Raw genomic sequence first — 26430 nt, 5'->3', positions numbered from 1 at the left:
GAAGAAATGGTGATCCTGTGATGCATTCTTTCTATCAAATCATTAGTTCGTCCTGATGCACGCCAGAAAAATGAGAATATCGCATTGCCATGCAATCACAAAGTTCGACTCCTGCGCTCCTAGCGCTTCCTCCCCCCTCCTCCCATCTTGTTCGCCAGATACTTCGTGCCTTCTTTTTTGATTATGGGCAACGCGTATGCGGTGAACATGCCCATCGCCTGCTTTTGCCATTCGGGCTGTCCTGATCGGCCAACGTCTCGATCTCTGCGATCGTAGTCGCGGTCGTCGTAGCGGTCTCGTCGGTCCCTGTCCTCGCGCTTCGAACCGCCGCCTGCAGCCAGCATGGAGAAGAGGGCGTCGTAGGGTGTTGACTTCTTGCGGTCGTCTCTCCTGTCATCACGGCGATCGTCTCGGTGGCGGTCTCTTCGATCTCTGTCGTCCCGCCGCCTGTCGCGGTCTCTGTCGTCGTGACGGTCTCGACTGCGGTCCCTGCTTCGATCCCTGTCGTCGCGGCGGCGATCTCGACGATCGTGATCATCGTAGTCCTTGCGAGGTCTGTTGTGTCTATCGTCGCTCACGTAGCCGCGGTTGTCGTGCCTACGATCGTCTCGGCGAGGGTGCTCATCGTACGAGTCGTAATGGTCGCGTGGGCGTCGATTGCGGTCTTTTGTTGTGTTGCTTCGTCGCGGAGGTTTCGCCGGAGGTACTTCAGAGTCTGATCCGGACGAGTATGATCTTGTCCTGCGCGGTCGCGGTCGGCTCTCTGAGTTGAGGTGAGCATTATATTATGCCCTGACTGGGCGTGAAATTCTACCTTGAGGTGGAGGCGGAGGCGGCGCATCGTCTTCGTAGCGCTCCTTGTGTCGCCTCGAATCTCGTCGATTATCTTGATAGTCGCGGTTGCCACGAGGATCTTCTGTTGGTGTTTGGGGCGCCCACTTCGGCTTGCCGTCTTCGTAGCTATCGAAGCGGTACGAGGGTTCAGCTGTATTTATTAGCATGCCTGATGACTTCACTGGAGGAGACAGAACCTACGACGCCGCGGTGGGGAATCGTCACGTCTTCCCATGTTTGTGGTATGTTGTTTAAAATGTTGTTAAGGACACAGCGAAAGATCATAGTAATAGCAGGACCCTGGTTTTCTAAGCCTCAGTCTCACATGACAGTTGCGTCATGCCTCCAATCGGCGTGACCTCTAGCGCACGGTCGAAAGTTCTGTGGGCCAGCTCCAGAACTGCCACAGGCACACATCGCTGCGACTCAGCGGGCCTCAGCCGTGGCACACGGTGACTGGGCGCGCGGCTGTGCTGGGGTTGAGTCGCCATCATCGCGCATGCCGCCCAACTTCGCCGCCTGGGGGGATCGCTGCCCTCAAGCCGCTACTGGAAGGAGCGCCCCACTGGCCGTGTGAGCCGAGTGCCCGCCACAAATCGCAGGCACTCACACCGACGATCAGGGCGTATTTCTTAGTCTCGTCGAACAGGAGCGGTGTGCTACGTACAAGTTGCACCTGGATGCAATTCTCGTAACTGGTGTGCAGGTAGTTGATGTTGCAAGCTGTCGCAGCCCGGGGCGTCGCCGGCATGACCGCTCTCTAACATCTCAGCTCAGCAGGCATCACGGCACTGCCCTGAGGCGCAGGAGCCGTGTAACCCATGATCTATGCAGAACCAACTCGGAGATTCCATGGTGCCTGAGGACTCAACAGTGCCTCCATGAACATCACGCTGTATGTCGAAGAACACGTGGAAGAGGCTGCTCTTGCTTTCTGGTGTTTTTGGCTTGTTCACTGCTTCTCGCCATCTCTTCCCCAAAACTCAAATCGATACTCTCGACCCTAATCTCGCTTCAGCTGCTATCGAACTTTCAGACTTTACTGTTCGTACATCGTCTTCTCAGCACCCACGTTTCCTTACATGCACGTCATGTGCACTTGGTAATCAACAAGTCTCTGCATAGTATTGGCCGCCGTATCCACTTGCGTTACCTCTAGTCCTCCAACATATGCTATCTACGTATCAGAGTGTTGCTATGCGTGACAACGCCAGTGATGACTCAACACAGGGAGCCAGATATTGCACTTTGGCGACAGGTACCGCAGGACAGCGAGAGTCCCCCGAAACGAACAGCAGCTCCCATGCCGATTTGGAAATCTTCGATGCCATTTTGACTATAGCAGTAAGAGCGGCATAGTGTTGTGCATTGGTGCTCTACCTCATGTCCGTGGGTTCGCTGTGCGCGCGAGGTAAGCTCCCTCGGACATCGCTGCTTACGTCGGATATACGGAGTCAAGGATGATGCCGTGTTATTTGAAAGTCGGTTGATCGTTGTGGAAAGAGATGTCAAATCGAGGTATATTGGTGAAGGCGGGAGGGAGTCGATGAGTTATTGTTTGGAGTTCCTAAGAGAACTCGAGCACCTCTGAGGCAGTCTGGGTTAGGCAACCTTGAGAATTAGATGTCTGAGTGCGGTAACGAGTGTACCGGGAACCTGCACCCGTAAGCACGTCGTCGGAACTAACACCTAGGAATGTGAAGTAATTTTAATTTTGGGACGCGGAAGCGAACGTGAAATGTGTTGAGTGTCAGATCTAGGATTTACCTACCCATCCGTGGAACGGACAATTACTGTCACTGTAACCGCCACTCCTTCCATGTACGCTGAGGAAGGAAAGCCTCCAGCGCAAGACACCACTATGATATGTCCTCTTGTCCAGCGAGGTGGAGTTGCAGTGTATTGTCCTCAAGGATAGACATGCACGCTAAACATGAGAAAAATTGGGAAACGAAGTAAACTTGAGGACCTCCAGAGGGGGTCGCCCTTTGAAATGGAACAATAAGACTGTATGCACTACATTGTAAGAAACGGAGAGTGCAATGTAGGCATGTTTAATATTCGGACTTATAAGAGGTTGGGTTTTCTAACATTACTACTATACAAACTCGCGAACCCCTTTCCCTACTCAGAGTCACTTCCCAATATAAGATCCTCATTGTATTACTGCATTATTGTCGTATCATGCATGTATCGGCGTCCTGATTTTTGAACTCCTAAAGCTATCCAAACCGTTAGCTTCTGCAGCCCGACTAAGCACTTTGGCAGAGGATCGTGCAGGTTGCTTTTGAGGAGATTTCCCAATGTCGACATAAGTGGACAAGGATCTTCGCTCAGCGTATAACATGAACAACGAGCTCCTTCGACCTGGGTGTGCCGGTCCTCTGAGACTGATGGCTCCGGGCTAGTTTAGAAGAAGGCTCGTTGCTGATAAAACGGACGAATACAATTCGCACTCTAAGACTATGCTACGCTATGCTCGCTTCAAACAGTATGCTCACTGAATCGCTGCAACACTCCTATCCAAAAGCCGATCTAAGCCTGAGCAGCCTCAAGCAGCTTGGTGTGCTGCTCCGGGTGTGTCTTCTCAACATTACCCTTGGCAACTTTCTTCATCATGAAGTTGCCATCAATGACCACGTCCTCGGTGAGCTTTCCGCCGCTAACACGCCACTTGCCAGCAATTGTCAGGATGCCGACGGGAGGCTTAGCGTTGACGAGGGAGTCGACGCCGTCGGCGACGTTGGTGAGAGTCAGCTTATATGTTGTCTGTGATTGGTCAGATGGGGGTGATGTGAATGTGGAGCGGGTAACGTACCTGGCCAATGGGCTTCTTATCGGTCACGGTGTAGGTTGCGGATGTAGCCTTGTTGCCGGACTCGAAGGAGTAGCTGACGAGTGCGGGACAGAGGGTCTTGATCATGAGTTCGTGGTTGTGGAGGGCGGCAATGACGATGGAGGCGTCAGTGCTGCCGATAGAGGTCTCGATATGGGAGGTAGACATTTTGAAGTTGAGGTAGTAGAACTGAGTAGTGTTTGAAGACTTGAAGTTGTGGGTGACTTATAGTGTTCTCACTGTGTTGATGAGACGAGCTGTTGTGATGATCTTCTTTAGGTGATGAGGCGCCTATCTTATATACAGACCTGCCCCCATCACAAAGTAATCCTACTGGCTATGCTCAACCTAATTCGAAATCCCCTCAAACACGCTGCCCTGCATAATCCATCTTCATCCTACTCGCCTAACCGCAAAGCCACCTTAGGTTTTACACATTGGTACAGTATCGACGATCCCCCCAATCGCAGAATAGTAGCCAATTCGTAAATAGCAGCTATCAAAACGCACTATGCTGTTCACGCGAGTAAGAAATGTCATGGCGCAGTAGTCGTGCGGAGGCCCTGCGGTATGGGACCCGTCCCTGAATTCTGACAGCAGCCGGGTTGGTGCTACAGCCTACCTACGAGGCGCGCCGATCGGCTAGCCGAACCATTGCGATGAGAACAGTGGCCCTGTTGTCTGACGCAGAACCAAGAATAATCGCATTTGAGACGCCCAAGTGGGCTGACTGTCAGTTTGTAACTGCGACAATTAAGACGACGTGACTGTGCTGAGCTGACTGTAGCTGCATAGCATTAGTACTGTGCGGTGCTGTCGGCGCAAACGTTCTTTCATCGACAACATTGAGTGCGTCAGTGCGAGTTCACAGGTACAGCATATAAGGCCATGTCAAGATGGTGACGGAGTATGTCCGCGCGGAGTCGATCCCCAGCAGCCTGGGTTTGGTTGTGGGCGGTTGTGTTGATGCGAAGTGGTCATGGTTTCGTTTCGCTGGTCGGACGTTTCATGGAGGCATGCGGATTTGGGGAGCCGAATGGCGCTAACTAGATTAGCACACTACTACAGCGTGTTGATCTATCTGCGGTCACATCAACGGTTCAACCAAAGATGTCTTGTCGCTCTCACTATCGCGAACACAGGAAATTGGTGTTGAACCGCGTTTCTGCTGCCGGTGTCTTGTGTGTCCGAAGCGCGCTTGGATATCTGGGCGAGGGTGTGCCAGCTTACGGGCAAATTCAGGCTTCACGGCCAATGAAATCCAATATTACCTGATTCGATGGCAACATGATACTTCTCTTCGGGCGGTCTGATATCTCGGAGCCGTGTGTCCCCAGCCTTTGATAGCACAGGTCCCGGGTGTACGATTGTCACATTCGAGTAGTGCCCTTCAGCCTCGTTCTCGTACATAGCTGACTCAAATTCTTCAACCAGGCTGTGCCGCCGCCTGTGTTTCGCATAGCTCGCATCGTAGCTACAACATTCCAAAAGCTTACGGTATATGTGACATAGCCCGTCTCTGAGCGATCCATCGTTCCACCGTACGTCTTCCCTGCGCAGGCGCAGAAGCAATCTCCTCACCACTCTGCTCGCTCCACACCTGTTGTTTTAATTACCACTTTTCTAAACTCTGAGTATTGATCGCGCCTCCTCCTGTACTATCGCCCTGGAATCAGGCTAACGGAAGAAGGCCGAGTTTCTTATTAGATTGTTAACGTAGCCCAGTAGTGGGAGTGCCTTGCACTGCGCGTGCACCACCAACGATACCATTGCGGCCAAAGTAGACTTTCATTAATGGTACATCTAAGGCATAGACCGGGTCGAGCGGTCGCACCATGTGCGATGTGATATTCGTTACCGCGGAGGCTTCTACGAGCTTCGCAAAGCCTGTTCGTCCCCTATACTGTCCCCTATATTTTTTGTGTAGAACGATGTCGTGTAGCCGCCATTCATAGATTAATAAGTCCAGCCGGCTTTCCAGAGACTGTTGTAGAGCTGACTTGGGCGCCTCTTAAAGAATTCTATGATCACGGCGTCAGCGTACGCAAAAACGTATTGATTGTCGAAAACACTAACTGCATCGTAAAGGTACTCCAGAATTAGGCTTTTCTGCCCAAGCGCGGTCTCGATGTCGTCTACGGGATCGGCGAAGTCAGAATGATAGTTCCTTGGTGCAAGCGGGTTGTACTCGTCGCGATTGTCAGATTGTCATTGTCAATTCGAGGAATGCCAACTTCCGGAGGCTCAGTCGCTCTGACCGGTTCGCGTATCGTGTCTACGCCACAGTTCGCTGTGCTTGAGATGCATTTAGGCATGCAAGATACTTGCATGTCAACATAGGTCGTACCGGCCGTGCCATCCGTAACAGACATATACGTGTCTGTCTGGTATGGGAAGTCGTACGGCTACAAAGACAAATCTCGGATGTCTCGTGACCGATCAGTTCGCAGATGGTCCTTGAGGACTTCACGGTGCGATATACCCATCTGATGGCGTTACGGGTCGGGCAAGAGAACGGGCGGATGTGAACGTCTTCTGGGACTGGAAGGCCTAATCTGTTACTTTCCAGGCTGCACCAAGACTCGCAGCATAGGAAATTATGGAGAACAGCACAAGTTCGATTGAAGAGCGAACGCCGTCGTAATGGGGGGTATATCCAAAATCTAGAAACAGTGTGGGGAAGAATGTAACCAAGTGCAGCGAGACTCGTCCTCTCATACGGCGATAGGCGGGGACCCAAACGCAGATTCATCATCGTCGTCAAAAAACGAACTAGCCTCTTGTGTGGACATGCCGAAGTCGCTGAATCGTCTTGAGGCCGTTGCCGTATTCATAGTCGTGAGCGGAGTCGTTGAAAGGGAAGGTGGGACAATTGGAGCAGACGGGGTTATACAAGCTTTTTTCGCGGGTGGTAAAGGCTTCGGTGGTGGGGCCATAGGTCTCTTCGATCTTGGCTGGACAGACTTCTGCGGAAAAAGTGCAGGAGGTTGCATGCTTTGTGACTTGACACAAACCCTGCGTATGTTCGCTGTCCGTGATAAGGGTCCACGTGGAACCGAGGGCGGTGGTTTCAATGTTCTGTTTGGTACAGCAGCTTTCACAGTTAAGAGCGGAAGGTTGACGGTGGATTTCGCGCTTTTCGTCATTCCTGTGTCTTGCACAGTTGGTGGCTGTGGTTGTGACTGTGGTTTGAATATTTGTTGTGGCTTCCGTTGTGGCTGTTGTGGCTCATCGTCCAAATCGTCCAGCGAGAAGTTGAGATCTTGTGTCGAAAGCGGAGGTACCGATTCGATGATTGTCGACGGCTGCGTAATGGTCTTCGGCGTGGAGTCCGCCGAAATTTCGCGTGCAATCTGTGTGCTACTCTCTAGAAAGTAGTCCCAGCCATCAAGCGTACATGCGGCAGGGAAGTTGAACTGCACAGGTGCCAGAGGTTCCGACCTGACTAAAGTTTGTCCCTTGGGCGCTGGCAGTCCCGGGAGCTTGAAGTCGGTATTTTTACTGACCTGAGCTCTTGATTTGGTCGAAGGTGGATTCGGCCTCTTCACTAGACTAGGCAGCCGCATTTGCCCATTGATCGAGGGTGGCTTGAAGCCGGATTGTGGAACCTTTCTCAGAAAGTCTGCTGGTGCGTAATCGGCAGCAACACGTACAGGATACTGGGTTCTTATGAAAGGGAACTTCTCATCGTTGCGGTACTTCGCTGGGAAGGGTACACGAGTAATGACCGTCTTCGTACCTGTAAGCTGGCCATCTAGTGTGAGACACTCGAGCCGGTCGTTTTCCACCCGCAGAACCCGCACATGCTGACTCTTAGACAGCTGGCTGCTTGATTTCAAGTCCCAAAGACATGTCATCACACACCCTACTTTGATGCGTAGCCTATGCGGTGGTAGCCCAATTGCATTGAGCTTGTGGAGTAGTCCATACGCCGGCGCCCAGTCTGACATAGATGCAGCTGCATCGTGAGACAAAAGCTCGATGATCTCGCCGGGTATCTTCTTCAGCGCTGATTCCACCATCTTGTTTATCGGCCCATGTGTGCGAGTGAACTCACTATCCTCCTTAACGCTACCTAGTTTCGCCGACTGTGGAGCCGCCATTTGCGCAGGGAGATTGCACCGGGAGTGCTGAGACTTCGGCGGACTTTGCTTATGTGACGTTGGCGGTACTGTCGCCCGACGTGGAGGGACGAATATCGATTTGTGGACAGGCTGGTCGACAGGATCTGACATGACAAGGTCATGTATCTCGAGAAGGGTGTCGTCATCTAGCTCGTCATCCACCCAGCCGCCTCCGTCTTGCACAGCGGCGATTGGCAAGTCTAGCATTGCGTCGTCCATGTCATCGTCATCGTCATCGTCAAACGGCTCCTTCTTGACATCCTGCTCGTTGACCTCCAGCTTCTTGGCGAGCTCTTCTTCCTCCTGTTTCTGCTCTTTCCTCCGCCGTTCGTTGTCCTGCTTCTTCTTACTGATGCCCAAGAACGCTTCCATCCCCTTCTTCAAATTTGCCTGTGTGTGGCTGTATCCAATTCTCTGCGTCGCCAGACCGATGCCTAGCTGTTCCCTTATGGTCGTTTCCTTGCGCTCTCTCTCTTCGCGTCTCTCCTTGGCTAATTTGCGCCTCGTCTCTGCTTCGCGCTCGCGCGCCGCGCGTTGCTCGAGTTCATGACCGCGCTGCAGCTGCTTATGTGTACGTTCGGAGATGACGGGCCCGTTCTTTTTGTAGGCCTTCTTCGCTTCGGTCGAGGTCTGAGCGATATGCTTCGGCGGCATGGCGGCGCATCATGGATTCGGGTGCAGGGGTGATGAGAGATGATGCTCGTGCGCCAACGCAGTAAGCCGATGTTTTGCGCTAAAGTGCTTGGCAGACACGCAATCACGTGAGCAATACCTTCTTCACCGGCATCGTCAGATTAGCATGGAAAAGTTGAAGGAGATGCATGAGACACACTGGAAAATGTAATGCTATCATACCGTAAGAGATTGTGTAGATTCATGGGGCATGCCTACGGATCGGACAGAGTATCACTTCGACAAGGAAACAGTCAATGGAGAATGACTAACGTATTAAGGCATCGCAACGCATGCATTAACAGCTACATATCATCAAGGCGCCAGAAAACTTGCTCTCTAAGTCGTTAACTTCACTGGTCTAGGTCAACTCCAGGAGCAAGCCCTCGCAGACAAGCTCAGCCAAGAGATTCTCAAACCCAGCAACGAAAGAAACATCTACCGAACTGCAAGCCATGAACCATATACCGCACATCTCCAATATCGCTTTCGAAGATGCTAGAATATTGAGTCTCGCCCTCAATCTCCATCAAATAATTCAGCCGACGCTCAGGCGGAGATGTACACGTTGGAGAAAAAAAAGCAAGCAGAGACTTGATGCAGCGCTGTAGCTTAAGAACCCGGGCGTTGGATCTTCGCGTGAACATTTGGAGGCGGCGTGTCGTCAACGCCATCCTCTCTGTTGTAGGGCTCGGCATCACAATGGTGCCTTGATGAATGGCCGCGCTTGCATGTGACCCGCTTCTACAAAGTCGAAAATTGCTGGGTGACCAACCTATAGGATCGTGGCTATACGTCGGTTGGTGGAAACATTTTCGAGTTGCTTGAAGGTGACGTGACAGTTGCATAGTAGTGAAGTAGCAATTGCCAGCTCTTTCTAACATCGCGCTTGACTACAGTCTGATAGAAGCAAATTCGTCTCGCTTGTCGTAACGGAAGCTTCATGGCTGTTGACTCGAAAGGAGTAGAACTGGGCACAGAAACGGGAGATGAGTAAGAAACGTATCAAATTGCATCTAGCTGAGGCATGGTCCTTGGTGTCATATTTGGATCGAGGTGAGGTCGGATCTGCCTTGGTAATCCAGCCGCCTCGGCTCCGCCCCTTAGCGCGGCTGACTAATACGTCTTGACAAAATCGAATCGATCGCCGCCGTTACTTCCTTTTCTCTATATAGAAAGTTGCACCCAAGCAATTTGACATCAAACTTCCTACTTTATGAATTTGGCGTTGATATAGCTTTGGGGAGATTGAATCTTTGCTCCCAAGAACCCCTGCGCACATTCAATGCGCTGATGGTCCCGTAGCTCCGAGACATACCGTATATCACCCCTCAGGCTTTTCGTGCGCACTGGCCAAGGAAGTTTCTGATTGCGCCGGCGAGCGAACCACGATGTATGCATAAACGCCTGTCAGGCAACTGGAAACGTTCGTGTGCGAAGTGCCACGATGGCACGTCGCAAGGCACCACCGATGGTGCAGCGGAAGACGAGGGAAATGGAGGCGCTTACCGCGCAAATGAACGCTGTCAAGATCGGAGACGAGGCCGCTGACTTCCATGCCGAAGACAATGACGACCACAAACCCTTCCGCTTCTTCGACCTACCGTACGAGCTACGCCTGCGCGTATACGAACTTTTGCTTGTCTTCTCCAAGACAATGGATCTCGATCCGACGAACCACCGAGCTGTCGCCCCATCTCTGCGAACGTTCTACGTGAATCATCGCATGCACAATGAAGGCTCACGTGTCTTCTACGCCCACAACACGTTCCGCCTCTTCCCTATCCACGGCCGCTACATCAACGCAAAGTACCCGCTGTTTGCGCGGCTGCCGCGCAAGTACCGCGCGCTCATAACGAGGCTGGAGCTGCGACTTGGCCCAGGCTTCACGCGCCCGCCGAAAGGATGGGTGGTGGATAGCAGGCTGGGCTTGGGCGCGGTGACGAAGGCGCATAAGCTGAGGATCTTCGTGGAAATTGATCCGGCGTCGAGCGAGATCTTTGAGGGCTTCAGGACCGGCGAGAAGACTTTCTATACAAAGTACTGCGTAGGACTGCTGAGGTCATTGCTCGCGCAGATACCGTCTGTGAGTGAGGTTGAGATGGACGCGTATCCAAGTGTAAGTAAGGATAGCCCACTACTGAACGGCTTGCTGGACGAAGCAAAGCTCAACCAGAAGAGGATTACTTGGGGACCGGAGAGGGGCTGGGACAAAATCGTTGATAAGGATCTGGCTGGTATTTTGGAGAGGATGGGATTGGGAGGCATATGGGCGTAGCGACCGTGTACGAGACGAGTCATGAATCCTCATCTTGTCTTCTACGCGTGTTTGACCTGGCACGATAGGGCTTGCTTTTTCATGCACCCCTGACGGTCACGTATCAGCACATCTGCCGACGTTTACCGGTCTGTCTGCCATGTAGATGCCATCACGAACGTTCTTTCCAACCCGTTGCCGCGGCTGTCTGCTCTCCACAATCGCCAAGTTTGGCGTAGACCGGCGACAGCCCTTCGACCGGCCATAACGTCTGAAACACCTGCAACTCCTCCAAGTCTCCGCATGCGAAGGCGTCCTCCACGATGACCTATTGGACGTGCGAAAGCACAAGACCACATTGGCGCGAGGGACTTTTGAGGCGCAGCGGTCGAGTTGCACGCTGATTGGTTGCCCTCCGGTTGCCTTTCGATGCCCTCGCCCTCAGTAAAGGAACTCTCTGTGCCTCGCTGACCACGTTAGGCCGGACCCAGCTCAGGTTCACCTTCAAAACTCGCGACTGGCCCCTAGATATCTTCCTCAGCTTGTCATTATCGGTGCGACTCGCTCTCGACATGGAGATCGCAGTAGCAGGTCACATGACCATCACCACCAACATTGACCACTCGAATTGGAGAGACGCCGTTCTCAGCATTTGGCGCAATCATTGTGGTCGGACTCCAACTTCATCGGATATCGACTGTTTCAGACTCATTCTCGACGCCTCAGAAGCCTTCGTCAGCGACAGGCTCGTCGGTTGTGCCGATCGGTGTCCGCCTCCGTCTTCAGCGCCGCTTCACGTATCGGAGAAATTTAGGGGTCTTTCAGTCCTTGATGTTGTTCCACACTCCCAACTTTCTGCATCAAGATTCCAGGCGAATAGGGAAATTACGGCACGGCAACTCCAGCACATAACACCTTACAGCGCCCAGACCCCGAGTGATGACCCCGGTGGCATGCAGCGGTTGTCAAGTCGTAATCCGGATTTGAAACACCTTCCCCTCAGATTGCACCACGCAGAACTAGCCTCAATACTTCCTGCGCAAAGTGTCGCTTCACAGGTGTTATCAAAGCTTCCCGATCAGCCTCGATGGGGTCCTTCCGACATTCCGGTCCCGCCTGTAACTCTTGCAGCTATCAGCAATGACATTCAAAATAGGAAGCAGAATGGCTGCAAACCTTTCACACACATGTCTGGATTCGAAGAAGGCTATCCCTGTACCCTGAGTTGTGGTCGTTGGCTTGCATCGTCATGTGATCGACGGCGCCATGAAGAGACCGTGTTCCCTCGAGATTACTGGTCTTGCCAGACTTGCTCCTCTGGCCACTCCTCACGCAAGCAATTTCAGTTCTTCCACAGACTCGACAAGATACAGAAGCACAACAGAGGAGTCCACGACGGCCAGCTCGACATCGACCACTGCAAAATTCGTAACCCACCAGTGTTGACGCCGGCATATTGTGGTCTGTGCCAGTATCGATTTGCGGATCGTGCGGACCGAGATGATCACATTGAGAAACACCACCCAAGGGGAAAGCTATCATGTCAGGCCAGCATACCAATCGCTGAATCCAGTCGCGTAGCTCATGCGCCGAGCATGAGCATGCACTGCCCCAACCCCAGCGCAATTGTCAGTGCCCCTACGGGCTTGGAGCAACAATGGTCTCTCCCCCACACTATGGTCATCCTTCACCGCCTTGCCGCGGACTCATCAAAAGCTTCCCAGGTACCGACTGAACATCTTGTTGCTGTACAGTGGCTTGGCGGAGCTGTAACCAACTGCGGAGTTGCTGTCTCGTGCAGAGCTGAAATCGCATTCGACATGCGACTAGGCCGCGTTGCTGAACCTCGTACCTACGTTGTAAAGCAATACAGGCAGTCGCATAAGGCAATGTATGAACAAGAGATTGCAGCACATTTAATGGTCGCAGCAAGGTCTGATAATGGCGGTATAACAAAATGTTCTGGCGTCTTCGAAGGGGTTGACAACGAGGGTATACCAACATACAACATACTCCTTGATTGCTCACAACACAGTCTCTGGACATACTGGATGAAGAGCAGTCCTCCGAGGACTTTCGCAGGCATACAATCGTTTTACAAGGAACTTTTCAGCCTCGCTATCGGTTTAGATTCCTTGCAAGGGTTACGTGAGACGACGGACCGGGGCTCCGACTGCATACTTAGAGGAGATCTAAGGCCAGAGAATATACATGCATTTTCCCAGCAACAAGCAGAGCTCGCCAACAAGTTCAGGTTCGACATGCTTTATCAGCCTTGCACCATCACCAGGCTACAGGCTGGAGCTGGTCGCCGTGCCTGGCGTCGTGTTTTCATTGTACTAGTATGGTTTGGATGTAACTCGAAGCTCGATCTCATCTGTACCGTAGCTGCTACTAGCCCGGACTACGGTAAGCCCGTCCTCAAACTTTCCACAGTGTCGGCAGAGCCGACTATCACAGGTGCTGAACAGAACTCGGTGGACGGGAGTACCGACAACTTCTTGGAGAAGGTTCGCCGAGCGGAGATGCTGGCGTTCAGCTGCGTCCTTACCTTAGCAGCCACATGGATGGCGATGGGACAGGATGGTCTCCTCATCCTTGAGAGGAACCCTTTGCCGCAGATCCAGGTCCAGCATGTTCCCCCAGGGTCGTCACGCCAGTGCCCTGTTCATGTAGCTTCCGTGCCCACCGTCTCGACCTGGCATCAACACCTCATGCCATTTATATCTCGCGAGGATACGGTTACACCACGTCTTCTCCATTTTCTCGACCAGCATCTATACCAGTTACAGTCCGCTCACCATCTCCACATAAGTGGCCTCAAGACGGAACTTGATAGAATCTTACAGTGAGCTATTGCAGTGAGCTATTGAAGAGTGGAGATGGTCTGCACGCAGGAACGATGCAGTGAGTTCGCTAGACCGAACATGAAGCGCGCTTGTATGTATTCAGGCAAGCCGAGACAATTGCGGTACATTGGGGTGGCTGACACAAACTACCGAGCGATACGACGAGGGAACGACCTACTCGGACTTAGACTCGGAGTTTACAAGATTGGTCTTTTGTACGTCCGTACTAAATATTAGCTTTAAACACGAGATATAGCCTATCAGCATCAAAGCAATTTCTGTATCGCGTTAGTCGATGATGATTGCATCATTTCGATGGCAGAGTGTTTGAAAGGACCATCATAAGGATCGAATCGCATGAGTGAATATGAGAGGAGAGCCGTTACGCTTCGTGAGGAGGTAACTACACAGGTAAAGATGAAATGTGGATCGTTACTTCGTGTTCGTGTTTGTATCGTGATGGCTGGGGTAGTCTTTGTTATGCAGCGCGTGCACTCATGTCTGTCAGCAATATCTGTACCTGCTAGCCGTCCCTCAAGTTGCATGCCATCCTGCTGATGAGAGATTCCCCATTTGTATCTGTCTGGTCCTCAGAGACACCGAAGTAGCATGATTCCATGCGACGAACACGTCTACCGCCAAGCGAGTCTGCAGTCTGTCTGCGTGTCGCACTGAGGTCGACTGAGGAAGGTTGTGTCGATGGTCGTGTCGATGGTTGTGTAGAAATGATAGTATGGCTACCGCTGGACGGCGACCCATCGCCAAGTGGAGAGGGAACTTTGTCGGCGAGACTTTGCACATCGATGGAGGAGGTACGGGTGACGGGAATGGTGCTGACGAACTCTGATGGAGGCGGGCGATTGCCCCTTGGACGATTGGCAGTGTGGCTGTTTAGTTCTGTCGCTGAAGCAATGTGCTCGTGCTCTGAAGAGAAGGGACATATCCCTTCGATGTATTCGATCTCAGTGTATGCCGGGAACGGCTCGATTCTTCCACTGCTCATGAGGTCGTACACCGCTCCCTGCATCATACCGTAAATCTCTCGAGAATACTGACCAAGGCGTGCATTATCACTAGGCCGTGGTCTCGTCTCTGTATTGCCAACTGTCACTCGAGGCGCCGACTTGGTGCACTGACTACACGCGTGTTCTCGAACGCGATTGTCGTTTAAGTGGCTGATCATATATGCTTCGCAGACATCGTGAGAGCAAGCCATGAAGCAGTGCGGCGTTTCTTGAACGTAAAAGTGATCGAGACAGTTTTGAGTGAGATTCTGCAGCTCCCTACAGGCCTTGTTCTGTTCATCTGCATCGGTCCCCGAAGATGTTGTGTAGTCCTGGAAAATATCATCGGCCCAGCGCTTATTGTGAGTTTGCCAATCCAGTGGGGCGGATGGGGAACTCCAGCGCCGTGCAATTCCCGTGAGAGGTGGAATACATTCGCGAGAAATAGCCTCAGCCGAGTGAAGAAAAGAGTTCATTGGCCTTCAGGTTGCACCTTTGGAGATGTGCGATGCAAATCGGACGATACTTCACTCTCGGTAGATCACGAGCATTCCATGAGGAGGCTAGAGCCAAAGGTGCGTTAAAGGGTCTATGGCGCTGTTTATCGACTTATTGTTTGTGGTTACCATGGTTGAGGCTGAGGGGCCGCATACTTACGCCGATTCCATCAATCCATGACAACAATTTGTCGTAAACATCGCGAAGGTAGCTTCGAGAGGTCTGATCAGGTCAAAAAACAGTTGAGAGCCTCCGCATCAAACTTCGAAGGGGCTCATCACGGATTGCATGAGGGTGTCTAGGCTGTGACGCTTGATTGGTCAAGGGGCTCTCGCCTTTGGACTCTGTAGAGACACGGTGCGATCATCCAGTGAATAGGGCTCTCACCAGAACCAAGACACACGTCTCTCAATTCCTGTGTCCACATTTCAGAATCATTTTGGGCCGAAAGCAGAGTGGGGTGTGAAATTGTGAGGGCTCTCAAACTTGTTGATGGAGAAACACTAGCGCATGACGTAGGTAACTAACTAGCGCCCTGCGCATCAACCTGGATAGCACCCTTCAGAACACCCAATGCGAATCAACACAACGTTCCAATACATAATAATTATGGCCTTACCACTTGGTTTATTCCTCGGTGGCTGCGTCATCGCAATCCCGGTCGTGACGGGTATCGCAGAAGGTGTGGAATACCAGAAGAAACAAAACGAAGAGGCTGCGAACGAGACGCGCATGATCAAGTTCAACATACTCGTAAACTGCGACTCCAAGGATCCTATCGCTGAAGAGGAAGTCGACCATGGCACTGTAATATTGCGTCACGACAAAGCGTGGGTGGTGCCGTGCGATGACGAAGGCAAACCCCTACCGCCAGACGACAGCAAAATATTCAATCCGCCGATGCATGCTTTCGCAGGGTTCTATATTCAGTATCCAGATGAAGATCGATGTCCTCCAGAACGAGGACTGGTCAGTACCATCGCTGATGACCCGCCCATGCTGAATTGGGTGTACTGCGACAAGGACACATATGAAGTAAAGTACAACAACCGCAGTGGTTCCATCGAGCACATCGTCGGCGAATGGGACTGGACACAGGACGAAACTCACCTGCTGTTTCAGAAGTGGGAGCCTTTCTTTGCGGTCGATGAGTGGGATGGGGCTGACGAAGACGAATCGACACCTTGGGGAAGAGAAGGCTTACGCTGGGCCTTGTACATTGATCTCGAAGACAACGGTCTCAGAGGTCGAAGAAAGGGGCGAGACATGTTCGAAGTCGCGCTCGAACGGAAGATTCAAAGCGCGGAAGATCAGCTGAAGCAGCTGGAAGAGGCGGAGAAGAAGATGCAGGTAAAGAGCCGAGGTGGTCTGAGCACGCAGTTCTCCGCGCCGGCGCGGGAGCGGACTAAAGAGTGGGAGAAGAAATTTGGAGAAGGCGCACGACGACCAAGCAACGAATGAAGATGTGTATTTGCGCCGCTAGTGATGACTAGCAGTCGAACCTTGACGTCTCCTCTTCAGGCCCGCACCACCCCCAAAGCGGTGAAATCGTGGCGAAGATCCACGATCAGCCCTGTATCCAACGACGTCCACCGGCCACCTGCAAAACATACATCTTGAATGTCAGACAAACTGCTGCTATTCACAACCCTTCTGCTCCGCTCAGATGTCGCACTGGTCATTTCGCAAATTTTCTGGCATCGAGCTGGATTTCCAACCTCTGAACCGGACGAACAAAGCGGTTAAATACGGATTCATTGCTTACTCGTAAGCTTCGAAGATGTGTTGATTACTTGTAGTAATTCATAGACTATGAGTCGTTCGGAAAGCCCAGTCAGAAGCAATTTCTCCTTTCGCAAAGAAAACCATAACTCGTCAGCTTCTTCAATAAGCAAATCTTTGTGCTCGAGTTTCGGCGCTTTATTCTCACGAAGGAACAAGCAAAAGATGAAGACCTGGATGAGGGCCCAAATGAGCAGTTAAATGCCACACTGCGACCTCATTTTTACCCTACCACGACGGCATTATCAAACCGCTCACTAAGGATTCTGACTCTCCGGATAATTCGCAGCAGATTTGGACTGGGATGGGCAGCGGATCGCTCCGGATGCTCCAGATCAAAGTTTGGAGTTAGCTATTCCAGTTCACGTGGATTAGTAGTACATAAGCCGGCCGTCTTCGAGAACAGGGCTGGACACGGCCTTCACAGCAACTGCGACTCATAGTAATTGCGACGCACCGCCCATCGCTGCGAAGGTCCAAGGCTTCAAGATAGTAAGCAGCTGTAGCCATAGTGCTGATTTTAAAAGAGGTGGTAAAGGGCCTGGTCGTATCGACAGATGTGGCGGGTGTTCACAATGGCGCCACATCACGTTCCACGGAGTCGACATTAAGCTTTCGTACGTACATCTCACTGGAATCTATGGTCGCAACAGTCAAGACATAGCTTTGAAATTTGTATCGTCAAATACTTGGTCATGACTCGATCTCAACATTGTCCATCCATTGTCTCACACCCACTTGGTCGAAGCACCACACGATCACCAAGCGCAAACATTGATAAGATCCGCTATGAACCGATGCTACTTTTCTACATCATGAGCAAGGCCCATCAGTCTTTCTAAGCTCATCTCTGCACTCGCCCATTCCTTTTGTACTACTTCATGAACCCATTGGCCCCTCGGCTTCAGACGAAATTTGAAAAGCCTTGGCTCAGTCATGAAGCCCACGACCATCATCGCCCAAGGGTCCAATTCTTCACCCTCTACAGCTTCTATATCAAATGCCCAAAGCAAATTTGCGATATTCATGAACGTGCCGTCCGTGGCAACACGCTTTCCCTGGCAAATTCTACGACCCTGGCCGAACACAGGTAGTGGAAGGTTACCGCAGATCTTTCCATCATGGAGCCAGCGTTCAGGTACGAAATCTTCGACGTCTCCGAGCGAAGGATTGAAGACCTTCTCGTCGCGGCTGATTGCCCACGCATTCGCCATGACGGTCACGCCCTTCCTGATTTTCACGCCCGCGAATTCGTCCTCTCGATCAGCACGGCGTGGAATTGACCCTGGAGAGATGGGCCGCCAGCGAAATAATTCATGCATGACAGCATCAATATAGGCAAGACTGTTGCGATCGGAGAATCTGGGGAGACGACCGCGACCCACACCCTGATCCAGGACTTCATGCGCACGCGTCATGAAGCCAGGGTTATGAACTGCTGCAACGAACAGCCAGAGCATCTGGCGCGGAGACGTTTCCATGCCACCTTGGATGGATGTTGCGAGTGTAAATGCAAGGTCGAGATCTGACACTGGAGAGTCTGCAGGCGCGTGTTTCGCTGCAGTTGCGGTGGCTTGCTTTGTGGCGTTCCAGCCTGGTGCATCTCTCCCACAGCGCAGAAGACGGATGTAGAGATCGACTTGAGAGGTGTAGAGCCTGTCGGCAGGACCTTGCCACGGGGAGAGGAAAGCAGGCAGGTGGCGAAGGAAAGGCATCAGGTCCGGTAGCTGCGGATTTGCCGCGAGATGGGTAACTTTCGCTTGGATGTCGATAACTTCATGGAGAATGGGCTCTTCAAGTGTAGGGATGCGAATACCATAATGGAGGGCCAGTATGACACTGGACTGAGTCCTTTCGAGTAGAGGGTAGATGGTCTTTGTAGAGATAGTGGAACCATCGGTAGACTTTTCAATTGCAGTGATGAGGTCGAAAAGGAGCTGCTTGGCCTCAAGTTCCATAAGCGGCTGAAACTGACTTGCTGCAAGTGCACCAAGGCTCGGTGAGAGGACTCGGTGGTGCAGCTTCAGGTGATCGTCGTAGTCATGCATTAGCGTAAACCGAGAGCGACCTGGTTTAGCACCAGTGATCATCTCCATGCTCACAGAGGCTGGCCGGTTGCTGTACCATTGGCTGCGACGATTGAAAAGCTCAGTGACAGCCTCATATGAGTTAAGCACGACAATGGGTACGATCCCAAAAAGCCTTGAAACTGTGATGGAGCCATGGTCTTTTGACCACGCGCTCCAGTTGACCAGAGGCTTTTCGATTGGAGACTGGTGGAGATCACCTATGAGTGGCAGTTTCTGAAGAGGCTTCTTGGTTCCTCTCTGGCCGCGTGTGTTGTTTATACAAAAATACAGCACTGCCAGAGCGCCCACGGCCAGAGAGATGACCGCAACAGAACTGGACATGACAGGAGAAGCACTCGAGTTGATTTTTAGGAGACAAGAGGGCTTCAAGAGAGACGCAAAAGACTCATTCCAAGTATGACATTACTCAGTGCGATGCTCCACTTGCCGCATCCTGACTACGTCCGACGATGGAGCATGTGATAGTAATAGCTTTGGCCCCTCAAGGATGCAAATCGCCAGAAACCCCCTCTTTGCGCGCTCCAGCCTGGTATTTGTCCAACTCCATGTCTCAATGTAGCACACTACAGGTGTCAGAACTTCGTGAGGCTGAAAATCACCTGCGATTACGGGGTCTCTGCTCACCTGACTGAGATCAGGCAGCCTGTGTGCGCTTGCTGGCAGCCGCATCCAAGCTGGACTTCAATTTCCACCGACCCACTTGGTTGTCCAGATAGCCAACCGATCAAATGGAAGGATTCCTAAAACCCCTGCTAGCTCGCGGCTGATACGAAGTAGGTACGAAGAAGGCGTGTACCGCAAGATCACTGACGAATGTAAGGGCCGCGTATTGATTCTTAACAAATAGGGAAGAGCACATGGTCCATGAAGTATGGGACTGTATCACCGCCGCAGGATTCCAAGCTGGGTTGGCGGCAATCTTTCAAAATCGTGGTCAGCGGAGAGATGGCTCTGGCGTTTCGCTTTGACTTTAAGGGCTGCGGAGGCAGTGGGGTTTGGATGGCACAGATCCATCTGCGATCTTTTCGAGGAACCGGGCCGTAGAAGGTGAGTACCCGATATAAGACACTTACCGTCATGCCCGATCCGGAGAAGCGGATGACTGAGTTGGGGCCTGCATGCCCTGAACAGGAACCTTGACAAAACCCTGGAGGAATGCCTAACGAAAGTCTCATCAGGGAAAATGCAGGATGTCAAGAACTCTTCCTCTGCACACAGGTCTAACCAGTATACGTAGGGCGGAGCGTACAGGCATCGAGTTCTGAACATCCACTTCTCGGCTCGGTACCTGACTCTGTCTAGTGTCTTGTGTGTCAAGATGGTCAACTTTCCCATCCAAACACAGAATCAGAAAGCAGTGCTGGGCGCGGCCCTGTCCTCGCTTTTGTCGCCGTGGGCTTGCGACTGCTTGCTCACGCCATCGCTCACAAGAGTTGGACATCCAGCGACTATCTCATCATCGCTGCTTGCGTAGGACTCCGAGACTCAGGAACCGTTGACTCTGCTAATAGAAGATAGACCTTTGCCATTGGCCTGCAATCAATCAGCATAACAGGCGTTTTCGAAGCCGGCATTGCTTATGGTCATTTTGCAGACATCGTACTCGAACACGGTCTCGGACCTATTACGAAGCTATCGCAGCTTATTATCCCTCTGCAATTCTTGTGGGTGTTGAGCCTCACCTGCACCAAGTTATCTATTCTGTGTTTGTACCTACAGATCTTCCCATATCCTTGGATTGTCTGGAGCTCCTATGCAACCATGTCCATTATTATCGCCTGGACGATCGCGACTATCCTCGCTGGCTGTTTGATCTGCCGACCTTTCGCATTCAACTGGGACAAGACGATCCCGGGTGGAAGCTGTGGCGACCAGGTTACCTCGTTCACGGTTAACCGGCGTCATGAACTTGGTTACCGACATATTAGTGCTTCTCCTGCCCATGAAGCCGCTGTATTAACTGCAGATGGCGACGTACAACAAGATGTTCTTTGTCCCTGTTTTCGGCTTAGATATCTTGTAAGTCGAGCAAAGGGAACACATCACATGCTCCAGTCTCACCAATATTAGCACATGTGTCATCAGCGCCCTCCGTATCTCTGTCCTGTCTTCCATGGACTTTACCGACATCACTTTCACAATCCCCAAAGCCAACATCTTCAGTGGCATCGAGCCTTGTCTTGCAGTGGTTCTCGCCTCTGTCCCTTTGATGCGGCCGCTCCTTGGCCGATCTACTGCAACACCATACGGATCAAGTAAAACGCCTGTGGAGGCTGATCCGAAAGCCAAGGGTCCAAGAAGGGTGAGCGATAATGGGTTCAAGAGGCTAGAAGACGATACAGGCAATTTGCGGCTCAGACCGATGGGAGTGCAGTATCGTGCTGACGTTTCCGCTTTGCGCGAATCCACAGATCAGAATGCAAGCGAGGGAGACGAGGAGCTGGTTCGTTGGCACAACGCGGGAAGTGGAATGAAAGATGGAAGTTGACGTTAGCAGCAGCCTCAGCGTAGATGCCAAGGTTTCCATAACGCGTCGGCTTGATCGGGCTAGTCCAGACGCTAGTGCAAATAGAGCGTCTAGCGCCGTCATCTCCAGCGTCTGGGCAAATGGAAAAGTGGGTGCGGTATCACGATTCCCTGTGCCGTCATTACAATCGCGCGTTGCGTGACGGCAAATCGCGCGGGGCTGGGTACCTTATCAAAGCCGAACCCGCCTCCTTCTTCCGAAATACTAAGTTACTTCCTATTGTCACAGAGCTCTGGATCAAACGTTTGTTTGATTGCGGCCCCGATTCATCATGGGTCGCCCAGAAGCCCTACCTACTTACGACGATGCTACAACGGCGACAACACCACATCCATGGCTGCATCGCCGTCAAAAGCGGAAGACATTACGGGTCCTCGGGGCGGCAGCAATGACATATCTCGCTTATACGACCTTCAAAATCGCCACCAATACCGAGCCACCCATCAGCAGCCTGTCCATCGCAAAGCTGCAAGAAGACCATGCGGTATGCGCAAATCTGAGACATCAACCCGTTGAGTCAGGTGCCCACCGAGACCACAATAAACGCTGGGTCAAATCAACAAAACCTGTCTTGATTTCTAACGCCACAATCTGGACTGGAGAGCCTGCAACGGGTACTTCAGAACAAGATGCACGAGCTGGGAAGGGATGGGGCTGGATTGCCTCAGATGTGTTCACTGATAGGGGCTTGATCATCAGCGTTCAACCGAGCATAAAACTCAAAGACCTTCCCCACAACACCGAAATTTTCGAGGCGAACGGTCGACAGCTCACAGCCGGTATTGTGGATATGCACAGCCACGCTGGATTGGAAAGCCTTGGAAACTTGCAAAGCGACGACAATGAGCTCTCTTCTGACATCACACCCTATGTGCGCTCGCTTGATGGTATTGACCCGCTTCAGCCCGAATTCGAGTCCATCAAATCTGGCGGTGTCACCACGAGCCTCTTCTTACCAGGCAGTGGGAACAACATTGGTGGCGAAGCTTTCGTGCTCAAGTTCGCAGTTGGGCCAAAGAACGGCCGGACCGAGATCAGCCAGCAAGATCTAATCGCAGACCCTGACCGAACCTGGCGGTACCTGAAGATGGCATGCGGAGAGAACCCAAAGCGAGCGTACGGCAAGGTTGGTGAACGCGGTCCGTTTAGCCGACTGGGAGAAGCGTGGGAGTTTCGCCACGCGCTCGAGCAAGCTCGATCCTACGTACAAGATCAGGACGACTGGTGCGCTAAGGCTGATACGGTTGGTGTTGACAAGATGGAATCGTACCTCCGTCGAGATCTACAGTGGGAGACACTTGGTGCTGTGCTGAGAGGTCAGGTCCGAGTGAACACGCACTGCTACACAATTCCAGATTTGGAGGCGTTTGTTCGACATACAAATGAGTTCAAGTTCCGAGTGTACGCGTTCCATCACGCACACCAGACCTATCTGGTACCCGAGGTCTTAAAGCGCACTTGGGGCGGAACGCCAGCAGCAGCGCTCTTCGCCGACAATATGTATTACAAAGTGGAAGCCTACACTGCATCTGAACGGGCTGGTGCGATCCTGTATGCGCACAACATCACTCCGACGTACGTATCGGATAACCCAGTGCTCAACTCACAGCACGTAGTGTTCGAGGCAGCAAAGGCGTACGGCTACGGCCTACCATACCATGCAGCACTTGCAGGCGTTACTTCTGCACCCGCTGAACTTCTCGGTCTAGGTCATAGGATTGGAAAAGTCAAGTCCGGCTTCGACGCGGACATCGTCGTCTGGGATTCTGATCCGCTGAGTGCAGGTGCTACACCAGTCCAGGTCTGGATTGATGGCGCGAAGCAGTTCTCGGAACCAATCGAGCTCAAGAAGCCACTCACGCCAGCTATTCAGCCAGACACAGACCTTGCTCATGAGTACACCACCAGGATAGCCAGGGGCGCGGTGGTATTCACTGGCTTATCGTATTCGCATAGCAGCTTTGTCTCAAATGGAGCAGACGTTAGTCAGAAGCACAGCGTGGCCATTATTACTGATGGGAAGCTTGCTTGCGTGGGAACCTGCACTTCCGAACTTGCAGAGCTTGAAGCGACCCGTTCCGCTACTCAGACGATCAACCTGAAAGATGGTTATTTGACGCCAGGACTGGTAGCGTTTGGCTCATCGCTTGGTCTAGCCGAGATTGATGCTGAGAGCGACACCCATGACGGACCTTACGTCGAGCAAGGTACCACCTCTGCCCTAGATGGTCTTTCTTTCGGTGGCAAGCAGCTCATGCGAGCATTTGAACATGGCGTTATCAGAGCTTTCACAGCCCCTGGAGAGGGTGGCATCGACTCTAGAGGCGTAAGTGTCGCATTCAACACCGGGGCTAAGAATGCGCTGGAAGAGGGCGCTATCCTCTACCCAGAACTGGCCCTGCACTACCCATTGACGTTGGCCGCCAAGGGTGGGAAGACACCCAGCATATCCAGCGCCATTGGCTTGTTGAGGTCGCAGCTGCTCGACGCAGCGGTTGATGGCCACACAGAAAAGTTGAACACCACGGAGAAGGCTTGGTTGAAACGAGTAGTCACTGGAGACTCTGCACTTGTCCTCAGCGCACATAGTGCCGACACGATTGCATCCATCATCCGCTTGAAGTCTCAGGTTGAATCCGCCAGCTCACAGAAGATTCGTATTGTGATCATCGGTGGCGCGGAGGCACACCTTATCGCAGACGAACTCGCAGCATCGAACATCGCTGTCGTCCTTGCGCCGTTACTTCCACATGCGCAAAGCTGGGATCAACGCCGTGGACTCACTGGCCCACCACTGACCAATGTGTCGACCAACATACTTCTTGATGCTGGCGTTGATCTGGGGATTGGCGTTGAAGAGACTTGGGAGACTAGAGACTTAGGGCTGCTCGCCGGAATTGCGCTCGCGAACAGTGAAGGCCGGCTGTCTTTCGATGAAGCACTGGATCTCGTGGGTGCAAACTTCTTCAATATCCTTGGTTTGGAGGTAAGCAAGTCAGATCCTCACGATTGGGTCGTTTGGGAAGGAAGCCCGTTGGAGATTGGAGGAAGGGTAAAGGCTATTGGTGGTGTCGGCTCGACGACCATATGGAAGTGATGCTGCAATTGATTGACACAAGGATAAACCCCATCACGCAGAAGATGATTGCAAATTTGATGGAAATTTGATGATTTCATGCCCTTAGGATGGGCGAGTACTGTTATGCGCGCCATCCATGAAACAAACCATGCCCGATTGGTCGCTTTAGCGGTAAGGCTTAGCGTTGCCAGGTCACCCCTCTTGACCGCTTCGTCTCCCTTTCTTGACGAAACGCCAGTCCGGGCCTGAAACCAGCGACGACATCCAGCGACTTGACACAGTCTTATGCACCGGTTTCGACGCCGTTACAGTCGCAATCAACCATGGCCGTGCATTGCGCATCGCTCTCTAGAATCGCATACTGACCCCCGCAAGGCTGCCATGTCCCTGCGCACCTGCTCTCTGGAGGTCAAACCAACCCAGTCTCTGTCGCACAGCACGGCCGGAACTAGCGCTTCAGCGAGAATGCGTCTGTCGAGAATGTGGAAGCCCATGAAACTTGGCTGCGTATCATAAGGAAGATAGGCCCCCCTTTATTGTGATTTGTGACATCCGCACGATTTATCTGACGGTTCCATCAACAAGCTGGTCTTGTTACCTCACGTCTACACCATGGCTTCTTCAAAAACTGCACCGCTACTCTCATATCCGGGAACCACACTACCGATACACGACCACCCGGCCTGGAAGCATCTGTCTGGTACAGCTATGGACAAAGCGATTCTCAAAGAGCCAGTCATTCAACCCAAAGAGCCAGCGACGTCGTCTAAAGAGGCAGCTGCAAAGGCAGTCAAGAACTTGACTACGAGAGCCCCGCTCATCAACGAAGTTGCCAGCAAAGACGTCACTAGCAAGGATGATGTCGTGTACTTACCAAAGGGTAACACAACGTTGAACAGATTCTCAGACATTACTACAAGCGCGAAGCGAGCTTCATACGCGTCCACAACAAAGTCAGAGCTTCGAAATTCCAACCAGCAGATGTTCGAGATGCTCCAGAGCGTGCAGACCGAGCTTGCCACACACCGCGCCATCATGCTTGACATTCAGTCGCGTCTGTCGTTCCTTGAGCAAGATGCACCTACCATGGTCGAGTCGTGCGCACCTGAAATCTTGTCGCCAGTAGTAGACGAGCTGAAGCCTCCACAGCGAGCGCCTCCACCGCCCCCAGCAAAGCGCGCAAGCCTTGTTATTGCGCCAGGAAGAGAGAGCCAGAGCTGGTGGCAAATGTGCCAAAAGTTCGCCGAGAATTGCGATACGCCATGCGACCCACAGGAGTTCTTGAAGACACCCAGTCGCTTTGAGGACTTCGACTTCCACTTAGGCGGCCATGCGATAGCCGACTCCGTTCGACCCGCAACACCAGTAGAGCTCGAGCTCGACAATGTTCCCGCCCTTTCTCCTGACTCTGAGCGTCACTCGTCTAGAGACGCCGAGGTCGAGCTTGAAGCCGAGGAGTCTGTTACTCAGTCGCCCCAGCCGGTGCGCCAATCGAGCGAGAGTGTGGAATCCAGGTCACCAAGCATCTTCTCCGAAGGACAACCCCGACTCTCGGGTCTGACCATGGAGGACTGCGAGGAGATCGACAACATCATCGAACAAGTCGTAGAATTCAAGAAGCCTGCTGCTCTACCTCCTCTGCTGCTCCACCCGCCCCCAAGCGGCAGGACCGCCTCCATCATGAGCGTCGAGGCCATCACAGCTCTGCCTGACTGTCCCCCGGTCGTCGAAGTCTCCAGCACGCCCCAGCAACATCGCAGGGGCATTCGAAGCATCTCTTCGAAGTGGGCTTCGTTGAAGGGAAGGACAAACGAGACCAGCTACTACCGAAACAGTATCTTTAGCATGCGCTAAGTCATATCCATGCCTCCGAACGCC

At 52.4% G+C, this 26430-nt stretch overlaps 12 protein-coding genes across 12 annotated transcripts; 6 read left to right on the top strand and 6 right to left on the bottom strand.

Moving 5' to 3' along the window:
• Positions 1–12: 12 nt before the first annotated feature.
• M421DRAFT_374502 (uncharacterized protein) lies at positions 13–1196 on the bottom strand. Its single transcript, XM_033589781.1, has 4 exons — positions 1036–1196; positions 815–985; positions 459–763; positions 13–284 (listed from the first exon to the last, which is right to left on the bottom strand). The coding sequence occupies exons 1-4, from the start codon at positions 1067–1069 to the stop codon at positions 120–122; spliced, it is 675 nt and encodes a 224-aa protein (XP_033450692.1). The 5' UTR covers positions 1070–1196; the 3' UTR covers positions 13–119.
• A 2028-nt stretch (positions 1197–3224) lies between these two features.
• Positions 3225–3927, bottom strand: M421DRAFT_418761 (uncharacterized protein). Its single transcript, XM_033591892.1, has 2 exons — positions 3653–3927; positions 3225–3603 (listed from the first exon to the last, which is right to left on the bottom strand). Exons 1-2 carry the CDS (start codon positions 3836–3838, stop codon positions 3370–3372), a joined length of 420 nt encoding a protein of 139 aa, XP_033450691.1. The 5' UTR covers positions 3839–3927; the 3' UTR covers positions 3225–3369.
• A 2286-nt stretch (positions 3928–6213) lies between these two features.
• Positions 6214–8484, bottom strand: M421DRAFT_374442 (uncharacterized protein). Its single transcript, XM_033589780.1, has one exon. It carries the CDS (start codon positions 8446–8448, stop codon positions 6385–6387), a length of 2064 nt encoding a protein of 687 aa, XP_033450690.1. The 5' UTR covers positions 8449–8484; the 3' UTR covers positions 6214–6384.
• Positions 8485–8724: 240 nt separating this feature from the next.
• On the bottom strand, positions 8725–9533 carry M421DRAFT_374437 (uncharacterized protein). Its single transcript, XM_033589779.1, has one exon. It carries the CDS (start codon positions 9348–9350, stop codon positions 8880–8882), a length of 471 nt encoding a protein of 156 aa, XP_033450689.1. The 5' UTR covers positions 9351–9533; the 3' UTR covers positions 8725–8879.
• A 449-nt stretch (positions 9534–9982) lies between these two features.
• On the top strand, positions 9983–10744 carry M421DRAFT_58549 (uncharacterized protein; the record flags this gene model as incomplete). Its single annotated transcript, XM_033595613.1, has 1 exon — positions 9983–10744. The coding sequence occupies one exon, from the start codon at positions 9983–9985 to the stop codon at positions 10742–10744; it is 762 nt and encodes a 253-aa protein (XP_033450688.1).
• Positions 10745–11295: 551 nt separating this feature from the next.
• M421DRAFT_412650 (uncharacterized protein) lies at positions 11296–14156 on the top strand (the record flags this gene model as incomplete). Its single annotated transcript, XM_033590428.1, has 2 exons — positions 11296–13571; positions 13676–14156. 2 exons carry the CDS (start codon positions 11296–11298, stop codon positions 13710–13712), a joined length of 2313 nt encoding a protein of 770 aa, XP_033450687.1. The 3' UTR covers positions 13713–14156.
• On the bottom strand, positions 13708–15052 carry M421DRAFT_412646 (uncharacterized protein; the record flags this gene model as incomplete). The annotated part of the gene is made up of 1 exon (XM_033590427.1): positions 13708–15052. The coding sequence occupies one exon, from the start codon at positions 15050–15052 to the stop codon at positions 14096–14098; it is 957 nt and encodes a 318-aa protein (XP_033450686.1). The 3' UTR covers positions 13708–14095.
• Positions 15053–15683: 631 nt separating this feature from the next.
• On the top strand, positions 15684–16535 carry M421DRAFT_58686 (uncharacterized protein; the record flags this gene model as incomplete). Its single annotated transcript, XM_033595623.1, has 1 exon — positions 15684–16535. One exon carries the CDS (start codon positions 15684–15686, stop codon positions 16533–16535), a length of 852 nt encoding a protein of 283 aa, XP_033450685.1.
• A 671-nt stretch (positions 16536–17206) lies between these two features.
• Positions 17207–19267, bottom strand: M421DRAFT_412643 (cytochrome P450; the record flags this gene model as incomplete). Its single annotated transcript, XM_033590426.1, has 1 exon — positions 17207–19267. The coding sequence occupies one exon, from the start codon at positions 19265–19267 to the stop codon at positions 17657–17659; it is 1611 nt and encodes a 536-aa protein (XP_033450684.1). The 3' UTR covers positions 17207–17656.
• An 862-nt stretch (positions 19268–20129) lies between these two features.
• Positions 20130–21434, top strand: M421DRAFT_99757 (uncharacterized protein; the record flags this gene model as incomplete). Its single annotated transcript, XM_033598798.1, has 5 exons — positions 20130–20179; positions 20305–20416; positions 20465–20836; positions 20913–20965; positions 21017–21434. The coding sequence occupies 5 exons, from the start codon at positions 20130–20132 to the stop codon at positions 21432–21434; spliced, it is 1005 nt and encodes a 334-aa protein (XP_033450683.1).
• Positions 21435–21601: 167 nt separating this feature from the next.
• M421DRAFT_418755 (uncharacterized protein) lies at positions 21602–24648 on the top strand. Its single transcript, XM_033591891.1, has one exon. The coding sequence runs from the start codon at positions 21745–21747 to the stop codon at positions 24568–24570; it is 2826 nt and encodes a 941-aa protein (XP_033450682.1). The 5' UTR covers positions 21602–21744; the 3' UTR covers positions 24571–24648.
• Positions 24649–25164: 516 nt separating this feature from the next.
• M421DRAFT_3503 (uncharacterized protein) lies at positions 25165–26406 on the top strand (the record flags this gene model as incomplete). The annotated part of the gene is made up of 1 exon (XM_033589567.1): positions 25165–26406. The coding sequence occupies one exon, from the start codon at positions 25165–25167 to the stop codon at positions 26404–26406; it is 1242 nt and encodes a 413-aa protein (XP_033450681.1).
• Positions 26407–26430: the final 24 nt, after the last annotated feature.

The sequence above is a fragment of the Didymella exigua genome (genome assembly GCF_010094145.1).
Source record: "Didymella exigua CBS 183.55 unplaced genomic scaffold M421scaffold_8, whole genome shotgun sequence".
NCBI lineage: Eukaryota > Fungi > Ascomycota > Dothideomycetes > Pleosporales > Didymellaceae > Didymella > Didymella exigua.
The sequence above is the reverse complement of the archived record's forward strand: the minus strand, read 5'-3'. Positions and strand labels throughout refer to the sequence as shown.